We start from the raw sequence: 23801 nt of genomic DNA, 5'->3' as shown, positions 1-23801 counted from the left end.
TTGTGTAGACAGTCTGTAAAAGACATCACTTAGTTTAATACTGCAAAACTAGTTTTCGAAAAAATGGGTAGTTTAGAATTGAATGGTCAAAACCTTGAAAAATACAAAATTGTTTTCAGTGTAAAATATAGTTGGAAATTTTGGAAAAGAATGAAAAGAACCTCTTTCCCTATGTGGCAGCTATTTCATGTTTAATTCAAGTGTCACAACTGAGGTCCTGTAATGCACTATTCAAGCCACAAGTGTTCAGTCTTTAGCTCAGGCACAGGGAACAACTACTGTGAGTAAATATTGCAGTGTTTAATGTTATGAAAAGAAAAAAAAAGGCCCTTGGCACACATGTTTTTTCAATTTTATAATACAACTTTGAGAGAAAAAATAAGAATGTGTGGGCATACTTTTTCAGCAGATTGAAATCCAAAGAAAGTCACATATTCCTGGTGCTATTATAATTTTTACTCATGGGCTATGCACTGTGAACTGCTACAATGACACAAACAAGAGGAATCTTGTCCTGCTTCAAGTATAGCACTTTAGAAATCAATGACCATCCTGTGTTCAATGAGTCATAAAAAACACATTTAAAAGCTTGAAAAATTGTAGAAGTTATGCCTACAGCTGCCTCACAGATAGGCAAGTCTTACTTATATTCAAATTATAGCTTTCTTCCCTGTCTGCCTTTTCACCTCTAAGTCAAAACCAATATGGGTAAGTGTAAGTGGCTAATTCAATGAATCTCAGACCTCTGCAGAAAGTCATGTCCACGTTTGGATCCTACCAGACATTTCTTAGTGTCTCTTGGTGGTTGTTCTATATCAAAACCTGTGGTATCAAGCAAATTTAAATACAAATGAGCATTTTCATCAGCTTTGGCTTATTTGCTTGTGACAGTGTACATTTCTCTGAGCCTTAGGGATATGGCAGCATTTTGAAGAAAGTATGAGAATGAAAAATAAAAATTACATATTTAAACTTTGCCTGAATTGTGAATAGCTCCTATGGTAAGGGACAATAGTAGAGATTTTAATATACAATAGTTATTCATAAACATCGCTTACACTACAAATTCAGCTGAACTTTGTAAGAACCTTTTTCTTAAAACAAATAGCAGTTAGGAGAGAATTCTTCCGTGTTTTTCTTTTTCAAGAAATTACATGTTAAAATTCTTCATCAGGCTCTGTGATAGTAAAAGTTAATGTGGTCTTTTTAACTGGAGATGAAACTGACTGTGTCCTTCACTTTTTCTGCACTTTCACCATCCATCCGCAGTGAGAAAACACAGCAGTCTTCACTGCTACAGGCAACATTTAAAGATAGAGGTATCCAACCCAGTAGACCAGGTTAAACAGCAGGAAGGATGTAGGAAAAAAGACCCTAGAGTAAGAGTCCAGTTCTAAGATGTCTATGTGAATCCGTCCTCTCCTCCATGAGCCCGATTTACACTCTTCATAACAACAGAAAAAGCTCTGACAGTCTTTCCCGTCCAGACATTCATAGACACACGCATCTTCAAAATCTTGCCAATACATGGCATTGTTCAATGTGATGACTGTAGTTGGTGGTCTCATATCAAGTACAGAATAATTCTGAGGAGAGAAAAAAATTGCAACAGTTTGACAAGTTTCGCTGGATGATGCAGATCAAAATTAATAATCACAGCAGAAAGCAATCATTTTTTCACACTTAGGAATTCACTTACCTGTCAGAATATAATTTGCAAGTTGTTTTAAATACTTGTAGCTACTACATTTAAAATGGATTCTCAAAACTAAGGAAGATATTCCCCCTCTCCACTTAATTATACAATGTCCTCCACTTCACATAGGTGCATTCACTGCCTCTTAACTTTACTGTGATTTATGGGAACAGATATGGTCAGCAATAGATAGTGATTATTACAGTACAGGATTTCAAAAGCCATCCCGAGGCAAGTCCCCTTAGTGCTTATCACACATGCTCAGAAATAGGAATTTTGATGTTATGCATCCTCACAGCAGCATTCACGCTTACAGACCTTTCCTTCTCCCATGTACTCCCTATTTACATTTTGTCAGCTTTTCTGTCACATCATTTCTTTGGCATGCAGGATGCCTTCCCACAATAGTCTGCCCTCTCATTAAACAACCCATTCCATCTTCACAAGTGTCACCTCCTCTGCTGACATCACTAGAAAAGGTCCCATCAGCTTCGCTGCCTGTCTCTACTGTCCAGACAAAGCAGACCCAGCCCTGTCAGCCTGGTTTATCTACCTGAGGCCCTTCCTCTCCCTGGCACTGTGCCGAGCATTGGCTTTGCTTGCAGGAATGTACTGGCTGTGCCAGGAACAAGCTGGTCACAACTGCTTGCATTTAGGAGGATGCTCTGGGGCTCTTGCTTCCATACTATACAAAGTACTCAACATTTCCTGCTGAAGGTTAGGGGGTATCTGAAAACCTTCCTCCTGGATGTCAAAAAGCATTAGTGATATGACTGATGTGCCTCAGCATAAATGTTTCCTTTATATATTAATTTGCTTTCTACAAATCTTTTGGTTCGACATGCTATAGTATTACCCATCTCATTAAAAATGCTGGTCCCTGAGCTAAGAACTTGATGTGGCATCCCTCTACTTAGATGTTGGCACTGCCAATGCAGATAACTACACCTGAACAACTGCCCTATTGGAATCCAGTCAATTACTTCTGGACACAATTCATTTTATCATAAGTAAATGCTAAAATGTCTCAGGTGCATTCTGCTGTGAACTGCAAGCAGATTGCAGTTTAGAAGCAGATTATTGCAAATGTCTTTGATGTGAATGACTTTATCTCTGAGATTAGATAACAAAAATTACACCCGTATGGTCTTCTCCCTCTTTTGTAAAGTTTTGTGTGGCTTGTTTCAGAGCCTTACAGTGTGTTGCCATGTGAAAAAGATATAAGATTATTGTACAAGCAATCTTTTTTGACTCTAGTACTATGGAAAGAAAAGACTATGACTAGAGTACACACAGAGTTCTGCTATACGACTTTGCCATATATTGTACATTTATTGCAGGTCTTTATGAACATTTCCAACTCAGGGACTGAAATTTTCCATGCCTGTCTAAAATATTTATGTTAAAATAAAAAAGGCTCAGAGAGGTTTTGGTGAGTGATGATAAAAAAGTGCTCTGGCTCTGCAAAGGAAACTTCCTCATCTCTGGGGTATTTTGTTGTTGTTTTGTTATATCAACTATCTGCTCAGGACAGAAGATAAAATAATTGCCCTAATAATTCAGAGAGATTCAACTGGTTGTTTTAATCTCTGTCACGTAGGAGATATCCTGAAGTGACAAGATACGAGGGGAAGGCGGATGGTCCCCCCACGTTCTGTGTGTCCAGCTGAGCTGGGGATGGGAGGAGAGTAGTGCACACGCTGTGGGCACCATGCCAGTCCCACCCAGGAGGTCTGCCAGGGCAAGGCACTTCTCCAGGACCTTGGACAAGGAAGTTTAGGCGCAGTGTTAAACATGCTTAATAATATTGCTTCTGACAAGGTATATATGTGTGTTTTCTAGGAGGAAAAGAAAAGGCTTGGCATTGCCTGAACATGGATTTACTAAGATTAATAAATTTCACCTTTTAAGCGTCATCACTACAAAGCTGAAAAAGACAAAATGATATCTTGAGAGCCAGAGATATTGCTTATTTAAGCTCTAATTAGAAGATTTATTTGTATAGACAAAGGTCTTCAGTATAGACAAAGTTGTTCAGTAACTCTATTAAGGAGAAAAAAACCAGCTAGTAAAAAACTTGAAGAGTGAGTAAAAAACTTGAAAATGCTGCAGATGCTTTCCAAGCAGATCAGAATGACTAGTTCTAGATAAAGGTTTTTAAACACTAATGTAATTTTAATTCTCTTTCCCTATAGCTTTTAATTGGAAAAAGGAAAGTGCTGCTACCCATTCAACATGCTCTGTTAACTTCACCTTCCAGAAAAGTCTGTCCAGGGAGTGACAGCAGTAGAAAGTGGATAGATGTGATGCTTGCAGTCAACCACTAATTGCCAATGAGCAGACTTTCTAAATTATATGAGGTCTTAAAATACATCAGAGAACTCATGTTTTTTTTAAAAAAGTGTATATTATTATTTGAAAAATGACAGGCTAATAACATGGATCTGGCAGTTTTAAGAGAGAAACTTCATCATATTCAATCTAAGAAATGCAAACCCCAGTGTTTTAGTTCTGGCTCTGTTCTTATCTGATGGCAGACCATTCAACCAGCTGGTTAACTGCTTTATATTTGCATATACTACAGCAGGTATTCATTAACTCAGAGACACAATTTTGTGCTCTATTCCAACTTCATTGCTGCTGCACATATTCCATTTGTAGACAGAGTACAACTACCTCTGTTTAACTTGTGTGCCTAAATTTGAAAATCCACCTGAAAGCTTACTAAAGGTTTTGCATATGCATAAATGAACTTTTTTATTCTGTGAAACTTAATTAAAACTCCATAGAAGTTTATGACATAACTTGTGCTTATTACTTTCTCATAAAATGTAGTGAGAAACTTCTGTATTATATAAAGTGACACTCAAAATTTCTGAGGTAAAAATAACACATAATATTCTATACTTGACCCTCCTCCCTCTCATATCACTTGATAAGTCCTTATAGAAAGGGGCAGCTATGTTCCTCTGCCACAGCTGAAAACAAACTGACCTTTTAACAAAAAAGCAAACCAATATTTTTAGTGAAGTCAGGGTAAAGCATAACACAGCAATACAGCTCTCTCAGGAATTAGTGCAAGTAAATGTCAACCATCTATTCATGCCCCCAATTCACTCACTGAATAAAGTAACTTACTTACCATTACATGACCAAAACTTACATCAGGTAGCTTAAATAAAGATACAAAAAAATTATTCAGAATAAAACATACTTAGTGCTTCACATGCATCTATAGTCAACAGCATTCCTTCGACCAAGCCCTTAAATGCATAAAACACTCCAAGCAGTGTGTTCTATATATTCAACATAACCTCTACACTTGAAAATGGCATGAAGCTTCAGCAAAATACACATCTAGTTTTCATAGACTTAAAATCTTTATTTAACTCATTAAATGATCAAACAATAGGTAATTGAGCATTTTTTCTTGTGTTAATTTAAATCGCGTCAATGTTGCATTCTTTCTCACATCTTCATTCATATGTCTGGAATTACATCCTACTAACAAAGATACTCATGACTTTTTAATTCAGTATTTCTATAGGATGGCAATTTTAGTTCGATCATTTTGGTCTCAAACTTTTCTTTTGGTAACAATCTTTTGCTTTTGTGAGCAATGCATTTTTGCAAGAAACTATTTTAAGTTTAATGGAGTTGTCATTGACTAAGTCTGTGGCTTTCTAGACTTTCTTTAATCCCGTATTTGTTTCAGCTTTTCCTTCATTAGTTCTTCATTCAATCATTTTCTATAGCTCTTCATTCAACCCCTTTTTACATCATGACCTATTATTCCCTAAATTTAGGCTTCTCTCTCTTCAATTTCCTTCTTCACATTTTTCCTATTTGGCTTTGATTTCTGATTTCAAATGTCCTTATTTCCTCCATTACACACAATGGCATCCAATATCTCCAACTACTGATCTTGAACAAATAATATTTATCACTGATCTTGAGTGGTCAACCCCCTTCCGTTATGTTTACACTGAGATTTTTTTCTCTGTTAAATTGCACCCTCTCATTCTCATAGTCACACTAAACCAGGCAATTCTTCCTGCATTATTGTTTTAGTTGATTCTAAATAGATAGCTTTTATGTTTTTACGGGTGTTACACTTAGAAGTTGGTTTTTGGCCAAAAATGAGCCATGCCTAAAACCTTTTTAAGTGACCTCCATTTTTGTCCTTGGGAACGTGCACCGTTGTGCACAGGGCTTAAACCAAATGCTGGTTCCCAGCAGAGACAATGAAATTCTGCTCATAAATATTTCTAGGCCTGTTAAACCATGAAATAGCAATGCATTTGAATATACATTGGTGTGCACTTATTTGTATAACAAGCTATGCAATCTGTTTCAGTGGGAGACTTTACCAACTACCAGCACAGTAATTGGAGGACAAAGGATGTGTAGGCAGGGTTGCTGTTCCATGGTGAGCAGGCTGCTTCTGCTAGGAACAGACCTCACTCAGCAGGCATGTAACTGCTCCTTCTGCTGCTGTGGGTGACTTTTCCATCAGCTTTCAGGGCAGATCACACCACTGGGAAAATCTTGGAGGAGTGAAGTGCCATGGGATTACAGGCTACCACTGAATGATTATCTGCTCTCTGAGCTGCACATGAAAAGAAATGTAAATGCTCCCGTCTTACCGACTTTTTCTTCTTAGTACAGTTTGGTTTCCGGCAACTTGAGTAGTAGTTGAGGGTGGCATACTCCATCAGAGCAGCAAATACAAATAGAAAGCATACAGTCACAAACAAATCCATGGCAGTGACGTAGGAAACACGAGGCAATGACTTTCTTGCAATGGTACTCAGAGTTGTCATGGTCAATACTGTGGTGATGCCTGCAGAGAGAAATTTGAGTTAATTGTGTGCTGCATCACTTTTTCATATCACAGAAGAATCTTTGGAAATAAACATACAAACCAGAAATCCAGAGTGTAGCCAAGTAATTAATGAATTTGGTAGTATTAAGAAATAATGGAAAATAGTATTGTAGGGACAAAGTTATTTTGTAAACACAGATTTGCTCTGTTGTTTATTTTCATCTTTGCAAAAAGTGGCATTCCTATGCGTCTCATTATGCTTTTCTGCATCTCTCCCTTTTTCCAGTCCCAGTAAGGTTGAAGATGGGGGTGAGGGAGAGAATGAAGAAATTTTTGAAGAGAAGTATGAAGCAGAAAAGATACTAAACCCAGAAAAATAAAATCAAGAAAGTTAGTAAGCAGTGAAGGAAACATGTTCTATTCCACAGTAGTATTGATCTCAGGAAATATCTTATGATCAAAAAAGAGGTGGGGGAAAAAAAAATCTGCTAAGATCTGACCATGAATTGTGAAAGTATGTCTTCACACCACTGCTTCCTTGGGAGTCCTCCAGTGTCATTTTCCTTCTGAGTAAGGGAAGTCAATGTTACTTGCTCAGTCAGAGTAAGACTCTCATACAAACTTCAGATGCAACATGAACAGAAATAGCCTTTTTAATTCATACAAAACATCACTTCTGAGATTGATTTAGTAATAGTGAACAAAACGGGATTAGTGTGAAATATCCAAAATGATAAAACCAGTGCTAAAATGAAATCTATGTCATGTAAGTTATTTGATGCCTAGTAATTCATACAATTTCTCTTCATTCCTGAGGAATGAAGCAGTCTTTTCATTCCCAACTTGTTATGAACTGCATGTCTTCTGATAAAAAAAAAAAAAGTAAATCCAACTTCTTGTTGGATAGGGAAAAAAAAATAAAGCTTTCCCACAAGTAAGTCTCAAGAGAGCACCTTCTCAACAAACAGCATAGCCATGAGGTAATCTTTCTCTTTTTTATAGTTAAAATGATGTTTCACAATGGTGCACAGTGTTTGAAATGGCAAGGAATGATGGAAATTATGCCTTCTAGTTAAATAACTTATCACTAAAAGCACTCTGGAGAGCAAGAAGTATCTGTGGATTACTTTTGACTGCTTTCTCTTTATGAAGAATTGTCCATCTCTGGCTTGTAAAGTGTGATATAAGCTACAGCAATTCACAAGAACAACCTTCTCCATTCAAGCTATCAGAAAGTCTCTGGGAAAGCCAGAAGCCAAATTATTGTCTGTGTCTCAGTGTTGAATAATAATGATTAATTTAATTCCTTATATATCTATTAACCAGAAACAAACAAACAAACAAACAGAAAGGTTCTGAAAAAAATCACAAGTCAATAACCAAGATGAAAGCCATGCTGATAGGAAGTGTAAAGTGTGGACTTTGTGTGTGCCTTGGACATCTAAAAGCCATTTCCTGAAATCTATGCCACCTCCCAGTACAAGCAGATAGGGTTGGCATGATCCAGCAACCTCTCCAGACCCCTCAACCTCAGTTCTGTACCCAGCTGATGCTTTAAAAAAGCTGCAAAGACCGTATTTAGCCATTTATCACAGTAGCCACCTGCAGAGACGCCCAAGTGCAGAAGGTGTGAACTGGCTGGCTTTGATTTGACCCTTACTAACTATAGGTCAATCACTTTCTGTATGGCCTTGACCCAGGCCTTGGGAGTTACTAATTTAAAAAGAACCACATCCAGTCTATGACATACCCTACAATATAAAATAAAGTTCTTTAACACTTCCTAACCCACATTTAGATTTCTGACACAAAAGTGTCCTTTTCAGAGCCATATGCACATGCTTTCATGCATTTTACTATCTTAAAAAAAATTCCTCAAAACCTATAGAATTCTTCCAGTACAATATACAGCATCCCATTTACCTGGACTCGAATGTAAGTTTTTGTTACCACTCATCATGTGATAGGGCAGATTTTATTAAAATAATTATTAAAAAATAATTAGTTTAAGTATACAAGTCCTCAACTCTCCTACTCCATGCCTTAAGCCTGAATGTGAAACAGCAGCTCGGATCATGCTTGCAACTGGATTCTTGCTCACATTTTAAACAAGTACAGAGTTTTTAAAATGTTTAAAATTCTATCTAGTGTATCAATTTTAAAACTAGCAAACAGGCACAAATTTTAAAATATTAAAATGAGTTTATGAGGATACATACAGCAGAGAGGAAAGAGAAAGAAGGTCCACCAGATGATGCAGTTTTGTATTTCTGTACATTTACAAATCAGAATATATATATATATATATATGTATGTATGTATGAACAAAATTCAGCACCATTATTTCCAAATATAATATCTAGTTTCCATACCCTTAGTTCATTTCATCTCTCATGCTAAGGAAATTCAGTTTGTTGAGTGGTTTCAAATGCATATGTGTTGCCAGATGAAATTGTGAAGTCTCTCACTTTGTGGAGTCCCGTATGGCAAAGTGAGCTTTGCATCTGTTATTGAAATTCACAGGGCTCATGAACTATCTATTTCAACAGAAGTTTAGTATCAGCTAAGGACAGTTCTGAGGTAACCTGAGTCCAAAATTTTCAGGTAGAAATTGTATGTGTAAGCTTACAAGTCTCTGTGCAAATACCATTTTGGGACGTTATATTCTCTCAGTAAATCCCATACCAAAGATGCTATTTGATATAATAAAAAGGACTGACTGGAAGATCAAATTATGCAGATCTACATAATGCAAGAAAACACACACTTTTAGATCATTGCTCTAAACAGTTATTTGAAATTATTACTGCTTGAAATCTGCTTACTGGACAGCCATATGCAAAATGAGGTGGCAGGAGTTTCACTGTTAGAAACTCTTTGGTCAGCAAGGCTAATTTTTTATTTTATTGAGTTTATGTTGGTGGGACACTAAAGGAAATGTCTTCTGCTTTCATGCATGTTATCACTTGTCCATAAAGTTAGTTCTCCATCTTTCTGGCCTTGTTTTGAGTACTTTTTTGGTTTTCTAGTGAATGAGGTAAAGATGAAATGGCAAGGAAAGCAATGTTTATTTTTTATTAAATAATATCTGTATCTTTTTTTCACATCAACACACTTCTGGCCTTGATACCCACAGTATCTTTTTAACCTGCAGTTCAATCTTGCTCTGTAGTAACTGCCTATTACATATTATACCCATTTTGCAAAGTACAGGGAAACTGGATGGAAGCTTCAGTTTAACTTAATTTCCTTCACCTTCACAGAAAATAACCTATTCTTTTTCAGATCATAACTTTTCTTCAGGGAAAAGTTGCCTCTTGACTTGGAACATTTTGAGATAATTTTGATTACTAGATACACGTAGAAGCTGCAGAGAGATATTTTTTTCTCTTTGAATGAAGAGCAGAATAACTCAGGATCAAAAAGCACAGTTCTCATCCAGCACTCAAATTTTACTTCCATTTTCCCACTGACTCTTTAGGTGGCCTGGAGTTAATCTTGTTGCCAGTCTGGGCCTTAGTACCTTAAAGTGCACGTAAAAAGGGAATTAAAAACCCAAGTTTTTAAAGAACGCTTTAATGTCTCTGGACAGTACTGCTGAAAGAAGACTTATGGTCCCAAACCCCAAATATTTTTTTCTCCCAGCATGGAAATGTATTAGCTAGCATTATTCAGAAAGGAATAAAACCTGTCCTTCATGTAACTGTGAGTAGTTGCCAATAACTTTGGAAATTATTCATTAATTTCAGAGAGATAAATATTTCACTGGTGCTAATCCTTTACATTAATGCGGCTATACTTGGAGAAGGTTTGTTGCACAGAGTGTCTACAATTAATTTCAACTAATTAGTAGAACAATTTCAGCAGTTTGCCTTCAGCTGCATTACTCACAATTTTACCATGTGCCACTGTCTAGGTCTACAGCACAATGGGAGCATCTGCTTACTGCGTCCCGGGAGTCAACAGGCCATTGTCAATTTGGGAGCAACAGGATTCTGTGCACAAAAGAAGTGACCCATATATACTTGGCTTGGCTTTACTTTTAGAAAAGCCATATTTTAGCCTATGAAATTAAATTCTCAGTCAGAGTTTTAGGAGTGAATCATGACATCTACACAGTAGAAGCTTGGAACAAACTCCTTTTTATGTTCTTAGTCCAAATTCACGACTTCAGTATCTGAATACATTTTTTTCTCTGAAATTCCTGCTGGCTGAGGAGTAAGGTGGAGAGTCACACGTTAGTGCTTACTGATCTAAAATACTTCTGTGTCTAATTATTTGGAAAAATGAGCTTTGTGGTGTGGGGAGCCACCCTTAGGTAGAGGATATGAAAAATACTTATGGCAAATCAATAACGCAAAGTGTTAGATGTCTTTTGTCTCTTTTTTCTTAACCCCAATTGGATGCTATGCGACTCCCCCCATGGGACTTCAGACTCCCTTTTAAAAAAAGATGGAGAACAGTCAGTCTTTCCTTACCTCCCTTGAGTCACCTAATTTAAGAAGAAAAGAGTTCAGTTTAAGAGTTCAGCAGAGAGTTATACTTATGACCTATTGCTCAATTTCTGGCTATCAGAAGCAAGTCTACCCAGCCAGGGACAGGCAGCTTTAAGCTGCTCTGTCCTCAGCTGTATATGGGTTTTTTGCTGTTCTGGAAGTGTTACTGGATAACAGAATAACTGTGAGTCTTTGTGTGCATCCTGTTGCTGGAGCTGCGGTGTTCTGGCCCTTTGGCACTCACATGGAGGGATTGAGGACTGAATATTCCCTTACTGTGAAATAACCTCAATAAAATGGACCTACATAGTAACAAACTCCAGCAGGAGGATGCAATGAATCGCTGGGAATGGTTGAAAACAGACATGCAAATTTTGACACGGGTTCCCCTTTTTTCCTAGACTGGTAGGTTTCTGAATCAGTTCATATTGGCAGACCTGGCAAGCACAATCTGAACCAAGGAATTGTTTTTCCTTTGTTTCTAATATTTACATATAATATCAGAATGGCTGTTACATACCCCTATACCCTTGATGTTATCAAAATCTGCAGATTTTCCTACAGATACTAGAAAAAATTTCTAAGTCTAAGTCAACATTTCTAATTGTACACTAAACCACATTGCCAAAATACACATGCTGGTTCTGAAAAAAATGAGTTTCTGGAAAACCTAAACCAGCATAAATATTCACAATCTATTAAAAATATCAATACACCCAGTGTGAAGCTTAACTTCAAGCATGCAAAACTAAAACACTTTGAATGAGTTAATACTATTATATCCCACAGTCTTCTGTATATATAAGACATAATTGCCAGTGGGGAAGAGTTACAGAAGGGAAGGAAGCCAGCAGTGCAATTAATTAAGTCTTCAAAAATGTCACTAAAATATCATGGTGAGAACAAGGAGACAGACATTAATTCAAGAGTTTTATGCAAAATAGGTGGTAGTGTCATCCAAAGGGTCATATTAGTTTACTTTTAATTACCCTGTTACAGGAAAAAAACCCAGTGGTCTCAGTAATAAGTAGATCTGCTTCTGCAACACTTAGTAGTAATAATCCAAAGGGTATACCTCGTGATGTCTTTGAAAGGAAGCTGACATTTTCAAATAGTCATGTAGGAACATCAGAAAAGGGAATTATTAACAACTTACCTAATGCTGTTCTTGCTGGTGTGGCATCTTTTTTGATCCAAAAGGATACCCAGGAAAGAACAACTGTTAATATACAGGGAATGTATGTTTGTATAGTGAAGTATCCCATTCTTCTACTTAAGTCGAAGTATATAGTCATGACAACATAATCACCTGCAATAATAGCACAAAAAGGAAATTCATATCGTAATGGGATACAGATAGCTGTTCGCTGACCTGCAAATATTTGAACTTGCATAAAAACTTCATGTGAAATATTTTTTTAGAGTTTCAACAGCATCTGCACAGTAATTCTCATGTGAAATTTAAGTAAACCTTGCCATTCTAATATCCTTAAGTGTTAGCTCTCTGTGGAAATTATGTATTTGACAGGCAGAGCTTCTCAGCAATCATTCTGGATGAGTAAAGTTTTGAAAGGCATCTTAAATTTCCAGACGTGGTATTTCTGAATATCTTCATGGCCACGAATGTGAAGGTACTGTCATTCACCAGATTCTGCAATCACTTGACACAAAATCCTTTCTTCAGCAGGCTGTGTCTTCTGTGCCCTAATTTCAGATTTGAGTGACTTCTGTTATCTTCTTCTGAGATATGAATCTGAAAATACGGTCTTTTTGGCAAACATAACATGCACATGAATATGCCTTTACAGAAGAAGTCATTAACAGACACCAGAACTCAATGCTGGCATTTCAAAACAGTTGTGGCCATTTGTGGTATTTTCAGAAGGTCAGTCTGAACACAAGGTTTATTATTTTGTTGTATAGTAAAAACCATACATACAAGAAATCAGTAAGAAGGTTAGTTTCTCTCACATAACATGATTTTTTTTCACTGTATCTCTTCTGCTAATCCTTGTGATTCCACAGGGGATAATAATCTGTCCCTCCTCTCTCCTCAGTAGAGGCTACTGACCTTATCACCTCTGCCCTACTAACAGCTCTCTCAGCCTCAGAGATGTTCACTTTCTCAGACAGTCATGGTGAATAACAGTAATAAAACTGAACTGGGACTGATTTCTGTACTTCACTTGAAATAGGTTGCTTCCATTTCAGGTGTAAAGAGTTTATATGCCAGAGAATTTCTATGCGGTTTTGTCTGACTGCATCAGATTTGGCCTAATAAATTTTATGGCTTCTTGTTACAAACCTTAACTTTCTAGAGTATGGTAGTTGCAGAAGGCATCATTTGCAATAGTTAAGTAACTCTGTCTTCTTACAGCAAACCATCAGAAGAATGAAGAAATTGGAAACATATAAAGATTAATCCCCCAAGGAATGGACATACAACTCACCCAAGCAGAAGCACAATGGGTTTATTAGTTGATGCAAATTAAAGCTTAATCATCTAGGAACAGAGGGCATATAAATAAATGCATTTCTTACAGTGGATAATTTGACTACAGCTAAATATTATAGAGAAAATAAATTAACTCAGTAAGAGTAACTTTCATCCAAAGCATCTCTCAAGTCACTGTAAAATCAATTAATTGCTGTAAGTTAGAAACTTAAAGGTAAATAAAAATCTGATGGTGGGAATTTGGGAATGTGGGAAAAGTTCCTATATTTAAAGTACATCCATTTGAGATAGATATATTTGGAAGAGGTTGACAAGCCTGTGAATATTTCCATAATGCCTCTGTTAGATGAAAGCAAACATTTTCACAAGAATTGTGCCAGTGAAAACTGTGTAACCCCAAGAAACTGGAAAGTCATTTCAGAAGCTGTCCTTAAAGGGCTCACTCTGATTACAACTAGCAGGTATTGCAGTGCATCATGACATAGTGAGCCTTGTGGTTAAGGTTTATTGCCATTCCACTAATCCCCAGCAGTTTTCTCTGTGCAGGGAATGGCACCAGGGAATTGATGTGGTTTAGTAACCACAGGTTCTGCTGGCTTACTGTTCAGATGGTTTGCCTCACTGAAGAAAGATTTATACCACAGCAATGAAATAATTTCATAGAAACTGGTGTAAAGAGTCAGGTGGAGTGTAAACCAGTGTTTCTACTGACAGGAACAAACTGAAAAGCATGGAAGAAACGTTAATGAGTCAAATATTTTCTACCAAGGTAGAAGAATGAGCAAAAAATGAAATCAAAGACTATAGGAAATGTGTCAAGCCTTTCAATTTCTTTTACTTAGTTCCTGTATCTAGAACTGTGTGCTTATGGGTAAGCTGCCTGAGAATGGTATAAAGTCAAGCACAATCTGCACTCCTCCAATGTGTATAACAATATATGATACACACAATTCCAGTACCCACACAGGTCACTGCTCCTCTCAGTAGCGTGGTCATGGCACCCAGCACACCAACCAGGAGGAGGAGTAGTTATTGCACTGTAAGATACTGGGAAAGTAATAAAGACTCTCTGCTTCCAAGGCCTTTGATGAAAACAAACCTGATAAACATGAGAGTGGGAGAAAATTATGGCACATTAAATGATGTAGAGAGTCCATCATCACAATTAGTCATTAACTAATTTAGGGTCATTCAGGCAGGATTAATTTCCTGTGATTTTAGACATCTAGAAGGCAAATTCTGCAGATAACCTGCACACTGTGGCCTCCTTTCTACACTTAATGAAAAGAAATTCACACTTTCAGTATATAGTTTGTCTTATCTGCTTTAGAGGCACATTTTAGAAGGTGAATGTATTCAAAACATTTCCATTTCTCTCCTGTGATTAAAAAACAAGAGAGTAGGGCTGAGACGTGGACAAAAACATTGTAGACACTTGCAAATTATACAAGGAGTTAACCCCAGCCTTGATTCCATGGTGAGAGCTAAACTGGGCTATTCCTGTGAGGATGCCAAAGTTATTTTATTTAAATATAATAACCTTCTTGATGTTTTAAAGGGTATTTTAGTTATTTTCCTCCTTTTTCCAGTTAAAATTGGAAGTATTCATCCTTTAGGATACTCACAACTCCTCTCCTTCCTTCCTTCCTTCCTTCCCTCTCTCCCTTCCCCCAGCTGAAAGCACCAGTGTTGCTCTCAGAGGCAATCATGCTCCTGTACAACATATACTGAATTAATTTCTTTAATAGCTATGGTAAATTAAAATGTGCAGCTAAATTACCACTTCAGTTCTTTCCTCAGCCAAGTAAACTTCTATTGAGATTACTGGATTTTCTCATTACATTCAAGAACCACATTACATACAAGAGTATGTGCTGTGGCTACTTTCCCTACTGCACTACTCCAAACTGCATGCAGCTGCTGCTGCTGTTGCCGATGATGGTGATGATTATATTATTCTTCACATTATTCCTTCCAAGAAGTAAATATTCTCTATGTATCTGAAAGCATTGTGTACATTAAAGAAGAGTAGCCATAGTATGTATATTTTTTTCTCCATACACACAAAATTATCTGTGCAAAGAAACTCTCTTCTCTTCTGAAAGACTCCTCTCTTCTGGGATACAATTCATTCTGTACATCCTGCAGTCTCGTGCAACCCAGAGGAGGGAAACTCTTTTAAGAGCTCTGCTCAGTGCCTCCTTGTACCTTTGGAAGCCTTCAGAGCTCCTCCAGCTGTTACTGCCACTGCTAGAAGAGTAGCTGGGGGTCACTGTATGACAAAGTTCTGCGGTGCAGGAAAGATGGAAAAAATCTCCTTCCAAACTGCATGTCATTGAACCAGTGCACTCGGTTTGAAAGTAATCACACAGTGGTTGCCTAGCAAAGGACCACTGGAATAGCGAATACCAATAAACTTCATTTTTAAACCCAGAGAGGAATTCTTACCTTTTAGCAACTTAAATAATATTCCCAGAAAGGCAAACTTTGAATGAAATGATCAGCCATCAATTCCCTGAAATATTTAAAATTATCTCGAAGCAAAGTAGAGTGCGATCAGTTTTCTATACAGGGAGCAAAATGTGCACCTTTAGGCAACAAATCTGGAGTAATTGAAATAGTATAGCAACACTTCCCATGAAACCAAGATGACTGCTGGCTGTTACCCATAGGACTTATATTAGCCCTAGGTTCTAGTTTGAAAGTAGGACACTGTTTAGAACAATAATGACTTCCTATGTAATAACTGCTGTGGATTTTAATGAACAGTATTAAACTATAGCAAATTTTTTTTGACTTTTGAAGACTAAGGGTCTGTTGGCCTGAATTGCTAGAATTTTGCCTATGTTGCACCAAGAATGGCTGACTTGAAGGTAAAATGTTTGAGCAGAATGCAACTGATTATTTTATTAAAACTAAATAAATTTAAAAGTATACAAAATTATATACTGTAAATAATTTGTTTATTCAAACTATACTATACTATCTTATGTCACATTTTCATTCATCTTTCCATTATACTCTGAGGTTGACAATTAACTTAGAAAAAATATAAAATTATTAACTTTACGAAGACTGAAATATGAAGATACAATGCATACACAAAGCAGATTCAGCATGTGAGTGAAGGTTACATGCCAATTGTCCACCACTAGAACGACAGAATAATGAAGAGAGGCAGAGTTATCCATGTTGTTAATGAAACTCTTGCATGTTATCCATGCAAGAGTTTAATTTCAGAAGAAAAGCCTAGTCATTAAAATAAGGAGTCACACTGTGTGCCACAAGTATTACTTTGTTGATCAGCAAGACTACAGAGACTGAATCATCTTCCTCATTATCTTAATAAATCAAATCTATTTAATAGCAAGAAAACTAACTTTCCAGTCTTTAGTGGTTTTTTACGTTTCATTTTTTTCATTTGGAAGCCAAGAGAAGTTAATCTTGCCATTAACTATTCATGTCACCCTGAACCTGTTTTCTGATCTTTGCTTCCCAAAGCTCCATTTTATTTCCTGGGCTAGGTTTGTCTTCTTTCTTAGTCAGCTGAAAGTCTTCTAATCAGTATGTACAGAAGTTTCTGCAAAATATTCACCAGAGAGGTTTGTTGGAAGAGATGCATGTGGAATTGGAAGCAAAACTATTGTGGCAGTGCTGGTGCCAACTGGAAATGTGCAAGTTTCAGGTTCAAGACATGACTCCAGATTCTGCACTGGCTGGAAAGAATATCTCAGTTCAAAGTCAGGCAGAAACACAGGCAGTGTTACAAAACCCAACCCTGCCTAATTTAGATAATGGGAATTGTTCAGCCTGGAAAAGAGAAGGCTTCAGAAGACCTAAGTGCAGCCTTAACTGCAATGCCTGAAGGGAGCCTACAAGAAAAATGGAGACTTTTCAAGAGCATGTAGTGACAGAACAAGTGGAAATGGATTCAAAATGAAAGAAAGCACTATTAGATTCAACATTAAGAAAAATTCTTTACTGTGAAGGTGGTGAGGCACTGAAGCAAGTTGCCCACCCAGTTTTGGGTGACCTGTCCCTGGAAGAGATCAAGGCCAGGTTGGATGGAGCTCTGATCAGCCTGGTCTGGTGCAAGATGTCCCTGCCCATGGCAATGGGGTTGGAACAAGATGATCTTGAACATCTCTTGCAAAAAGCCATTCTGTTACTCTATGAATCTATGATTCAAAATCAGATAGAAGAGTCAAGTGAGCTAGCTCTTTTCACATCCCAGGTATTTATCCCACCTCAGAGATATGCCTTGTGGAGGGTCAAGCTATCTTCTTACTAGAACTACTAAGAAGAAAAGAAAGATGGATTATGATTACTTCAATTAACTACCAAAAATTACCTATGATTAATTACCTAATTACCTGTGATTACCTACAGTTAATACTTCATCAGCCGGTCTGTCTCTACCAGAGCTGGTATCTCATCCTAACATAATTTTATCTCCAGCCAGATATGGAGCAAGTTTCAAGTTTGGAAGATCCAAAAACTCTAAAAATGGTAGAAGAAAGAGCTTAATGTACTCATAGGTGGTTATGACTCCAAAATCAGCTATCATTAAGATAAAGACAGGGGTGAGAACAGGATTTTGCAGCTCTTCTGAAGAAAACTGTAGGACAAATGAGAGTCCTCATTAAAAATACCTTTATCTTATTCAGCATCATTATAAATAATGAAGAAATGCTGAAGACTTATTGCAGACTTATTCTGACTCCTCCAAAATGAGTTGGTCAACAAAGAGTTTTCATTGGTGGAAAAAATTTTTGCTCCACAGTAGGCTAGAACAAATGCTTCCAAGACAAAAGGAAGAATAAAATGATCAAGATCATGCTGTCACTTAAGGGTTAGTCTTAGATTCCCCTGTGCTGCGTTGGCATTTAGGTATTCCACAGTGACACCTGGATTTTGTGCTTGGATGGGAGCCTGTGTACAGCAGAGAAAAACATTTACACGTTATTTCAAGTAAGTTCTCTTGGAGTGGTATCAGGCACTGCTACACTAACACATTTTTGCTTAAGCTACATGTTTAACCTCACAAAAAATGTGTACTGGGCTTCAAAGGAGTTGTTTTCACATGTATTACCATAGCAGCAGTGTGACTAGATGTCTAGTCACAGGCAAGGATCTTACGAACTAGATCAAAAAAGCTTTCTGTGTCTCAAAGATCTCTGGTTTGAGTTCATACTTTCCTTTGGCATTATCATGATGTGTCTCTGTGTGTATGTGTGTGCATGTGCTAGAGTAGTGTAGCCTAGATTTGCCTTTCAGCTGTTATATTTGAAAAGCAAATTTTTCAGAAATACATTCATACCGTGATGCCAAATCACCGCTAAAGTTTCCCATTATCATAGACAAATTACTGTACCAGTACAGAGTGGAAAAAAACCCCTCATACCTAAACCTAAAACCCTAATAGCACTGTTTGTGCCAGTAGAAATCATGTTCAATTATAAGTATACACATATGTATTAGCATGCATAATAAAAATCAAATATTGTTAGATTATAATGTGAAAAACAAAGACCAGATTGTCTCAAGGTTCCAGGTTGTCTCAAGGCAAAAGAATTTTTAAAGTCAAGTTAGACCAAGATGTCTTCCTAACCTGGCAGAACCACAAGATATTATGTTGGGTTTATTGCACTGTGTAACACCAACAGTATAATAACAAGAAACATGTTTTTACTTGAGGCTATCAACTTTTTTATCACCATAAAATAATTTAATTTTTTCTGTTTGTTCTTCCTTCCTGAACTTTCATTTTCTTTGATGTGAACAGCACTTTCAAAATACTTTTGTAAAATGACAATTTTGTTAAATGAACTTTAAAAGCCTGTTTTTAAAAGTTAGTAACTATATTTTCAGCACATAAAGTTATTACATCCTCTGATTTTGGCATTTATTTTTGAATCTGGAAAATAACTGGATTTGTTCAAAGTCCTAACTTCTTTATATTGATTGTTTTTTCCCCAGAATCATTGGAATACATATATTGTATACTGGAACTTTTCATGGAGAACTGAAATTAAATAATCAAAAGACCCAATTTCTTAACACTTAAATTAATTGTGTACCAGAGTAATTTGAAACCTATCAGTCAGCATTTCTTGTACCCCAAGCAATTCTTTATTGCCATTGACAGTTGAAACTGACAGTTTCAAAGACAGTTGGTTTCGATTCCACTGCAATCATTTCACTCTCTGTATCCCATATTTTCTGTTAAGTGTCTGGGATACTTTGAATGTACTCAGGAAATGAATCAAGTACCAGGAATACAATTGACCTCCAGATTAAATTAAAAAAAATAGAAATTCAAACAATAAATTCAAACAATAGAAGGTTTGAAAAAAAAATACTACTGTTTTAGCATTTGGTGGCATTATCAAGACTCTTTTATTTGCATAAACAAAATTTACATATTTATATATTATGTAAGCTGTCCTGCCAAATACAGCTATTCTGTCTTTGCAGTCATAACTACTGTATATAAAGCTCTCCTCCCACTAAGCCATGTGAAGCTGTAGCATGTTATTCATCTATGAGGTATTACGAGCTCCAGAATTGCTCTCAGGACGTTCAGGCCTATTAACTTTAGACATAATGACATTTTCATTTTGCAACATGAAGTACCATTTCATCTATTCTTTGAAACATGGAACCACTGAAAACAAAGGAATTTCAATTTGGCTGTTGTAAGTTATAATAATATCGTAAAATCCTTCAGAAAATGCAGTTTCATCCAGCCACATAATGGGAATAAAAATGTATAATATCATAAGTGGACTTTGATCCATGATTACCAGTCTAGTTCAATTTCTGCCTTATCAGTAGAAAAGTTACACACATAATCTCTATTTAAATTAATGTATCAATCTGAGAGAAAATCAATATACAAATACGGCGCAGCATGGCATGATCCATTACCCACTATTCCTAAGAAATCTTGCTATTTTCCATACATAGGTTTTCTTTTGTGTTTGAAGAATATAAGTGAACAATAGCAGATGAAGTAAAAACAACAATAAATTACCATAGCTGCCAATGTCAGTGAAAGTAGATGAAGGATCAGAGTGAAAATGAATGTCTTTTATGTAGGAATCTTTTCCTGAGAGGGTTTATTGATGAGCTGTGCAATGCTTTTTGAACAGGATATTTTTTCACATTCCACAGAGCATCAAATACTGTAGCACATCTGAGGATACACAACATTAATGACTCTCGCTTTCATTTTGCCCTCAAAAAGCACTGAGAACCCCCAGTTTCACAACATCTGTCAATGCCAATCACTTCTCATTTATTTCTAGTATTGAAATTCTTACTCACAAGAGCTGTTTTTTGTGGGAGGAGGCCCATTTGTACTGCAGTTTGTTACACAGTCCCACAGGACTGGATTTGGTGGGTTTGCAATTCCCAAACCAGTGGAAATAGTTTTTAATTAGCCATCAAAAAATCCCATGTAAATATTTTCAAATAAAATGTTATCTTTTTCTTCCTCAGAATTTCTTTTTAGACATTAAATAAAGAAAAACCCTAAACAAAAAACCATTTTGCTTCACTTGATATTCTTTTTTGCTTAAGAAAAATGTTCATGAGTTTGGCCTTGTTCACAATCATTGTGACTGTATTATATGACTGTGACATCTTATATAATCATGGAATTGAGTAGCCTGTTTCTTTCTATCTGTCCTGACATCTACTCCACCTCAACTGTCCCTAACATATGCCCCTGTGGATAGCTTTAAACAGTATCTCACTGTTGGAAGCCCTTCCCTGCCGGCCATGCCGTGTTCTGAAGGAGACTATGCTGATTATTTGGGTACACTCTCTGAATGGTATGAGCTTTTTCTGAAGAAAGCACAGCTGCAAACCCCAAAGTTATTGGTAAAGTAGAACATCTTTTAGAAAGGCGTCCTATCTTTATTTTAAGAAATTCCAGCAGTAGAGTTGCACTGCAAGCCTTCAAGTTCTTTCAATGCCTAGTTATTCTCATAGGGAAAAACAGACGAGTCTGTTTTAACTGAGGGAGTTTTTTAACTGAGACTTAGTCTGCAGTCATCCAGCATCAACTCAGACCTTGAGCCTTAGCATATCTTTGCTAGACTGCTGAAGCATTTTTAGCCAGTTTTGTTCTTCTCATGCAGGCATTTAGGGATAGCAATCTTATTACTCTTTATCCATCAAGATAAACACTTATGGTCTCTTGACAAGAGGAATTATTTCCAGTCTCTGATAAGCTTTCTGTCTCTTTCATGGACTCCACAACTTTTCAAAATAATTCTTGAAGTGCAGGCATCAGAATTAGATCTTAATTTAATAGCAGCTGCATTAATATAACACATAAAATATATGTTATATACAACAATATATTAACATTCTTCTTCTAGAAAATAATCCTTCTCTGAGCACATATGCAAAACCTGTGCTTGATACTTTGGCCATACCTTCAAAAAAGGAATATAGTTTGAAATAACTATTAATTCCCAAGAAGTATTACATAGCCTTTAGACCTGCAGCACCCAGAATGGCAGGTCCCATTCTGGAAAAGCAAAATCATTAGGCTTCAATCCTAAGTACCTGCTTCCAACTTGAATAAAAGTTCTGAAGTACAGAAATACATATTGTCACTTTCATCCAGGCTGCAGAACTACGTGACTTGTAGCTACTATTGACCGTTCCCCCAAGCTTTGTGTCACTTATAAGCTCAACACTTATAAGCTTAAGTCTCAATGCTATTATTGCTTCTCTGGCATTAAAAGAAGTATTAAGTAGGATCAAGCCAAAAGATGTAGTATCTCAACAGAAAGTCCTGGCAAATAATGTTTTTTTTCTAGTTATGTCATAAATCTTTCCCAGTACTCAAAATTTGGTAATTTATATATGACATTGATTTTCTTATCATTGTAGCTTCTTAATCAAAATGTCATACTGCATCATGTACAAATGTATGTTATATCGCCAGAAATGTATAAGCTCCGAAGATGACACTGAGCTTGTTTGACAGGACTTATTTTCTATTAAAGAATTTTTATTGGTTATAATTATATTACCCCCTGCATTTGTATGAATCTATTACAGGATCAGCTGTTCCATAACTTTGCTCAAGACCAATGCCAAGATTAAAAAACAGTAAATACTTTGTTAATTTTATTTAGATTCCTAAAACTGCTGGAAGGGGGAAAAAATTATTTGCCCTCAAACCCTCAAGCCTTTGTCAGCTCTTTATTACTCTCAAGTCATCAAAGGATATGTTAAGCAAATAATGAATTAATGAAGAGATTGTGCTGGGCAAGTAGCTGGTAACATCAGAATAGAATAGAATAGGATTGTTTTGGTTGGAAGGGACCTACAACAATCATCTAATCCAATTCCCTGACTACTTCAGGACTGACCAGAGCTTAAAGCCTGTTTTTAAGGCTATTTTCCAAATAACTGCTAAACACTGACAGGCTTGGGGCACCAATCACCACTTTAGGAGGCCAGTTCCAGTGTTTTATCACCCTCTCAGTAAAGAAATGCTTGTTAATGTCCAATCTGAACCTCCCCTGGCACAGCTTTAAACCATTCCCATGTGTCCTATGACTAAACACCAGGAAGAAGAGCTCAACATGTCCGTCTCCACTTCCTCTCTTCAGGAAGCTGCTGAGAGCAATGAAATCACCCCTTTGTCTCCTTCCCTCCAAACCAGATAAACCCAAAGTCGCCCTCTGGTCCTCACAAGACATGACTTCCAGCCCTGTCACCAGCTTTGTTGTGCCCTTCTCTGGATGCATTCAAGGACATTCATATCTCTGTTACATTGCAATATTTGTTTTTCACAACAAGTATTGATTACTTGCATTAAAAGAAAAGCAAGAGTTGGTTTATCTTTTATACTCTAACTTTTTAACTCACATCAAATTCCTGCATGCTGGAGATGCCATTTTAGTTAAGAAATAGTAAAGGCAAAGGCTGAGAGTTTTCAAGGAATGCTAGTATTTGCAGAAGGAGCTTTCTAGCATAGTCTTTCAGATTAAAGCCATCTGGCAATGGTATTTCTCATTTCACATTATAGGCAGATATGGGTTTTTCCTACAAAGATATTTGGCAATCTGTAACAGATGCAAGCTTGCAATCTGTATGCTGTCTTATCCGGTAGAATAAAGAAAAATATTGATCTGTATGCAGTCACTTATTCACTTCCAAGTCATTTGACAGCTGGAGAAAGATAATGCTACTTCTGACTGTTATTTTAGCTCCTTCTTTGCCTACTCAAGGCTTTCTAACTGGATTACTCTTTCTTGCATTCCAAGCAATAACTCTTTTGTCTTCAAGTTTCCTTGATAT

The 23801-nt window shown here is 36.7% G+C and overlaps 1 protein-coding gene across 1 annotated transcript in view; it reads right to left on the bottom strand.

Annotated features, from left to right (window-relative positions):
• Nucleotides 1–1307: 1307 nt before the first annotated feature.
• GABRG3 (gamma-aminobutyric acid type A receptor subunit gamma3) overlaps nucleotides 1308–23801 on the bottom strand; it is a 288817-nt gene continuing 266323 nt past the window's right edge. Inside the window, exons 7-10 of the mRNA XM_041468500.1 lie at nucleotides 12174–12326; nucleotides 6343–6539; nucleotides 4839–4868; nucleotides 1308–1586 (exon numbers count right to left, since the gene is read on the bottom strand). Of these exons, the coding sequence (XP_041324434.1) occupies nucleotides 1308–1586; nucleotides 4839–4868; nucleotides 6343–6539; nucleotides 12174–12326 (659 nt within the window). The remainder of the gene's footprint in view (nucleotides 1587–4838; nucleotides 4869–6342; nucleotides 6540–12173; nucleotides 12327–23801) is intronic.

Source organism: Pyrgilauda ruficollis, unplaced genomic scaffold (assembly GCF_017590135.1).
Source record: "Pyrgilauda ruficollis isolate IOZ18807 unplaced genomic scaffold, ASM1759013v1 scaffold22, whole genome shotgun sequence".
NCBI classification, from domain to species: Eukaryota; Metazoa; Chordata; class Aves; order Passeriformes; family Passeridae; genus Pyrgilauda; species Pyrgilauda ruficollis.
Note: the sequence above shows the minus strand (reverse complement) of the source record. Positions and strands in the feature narration are given on the sequence as shown.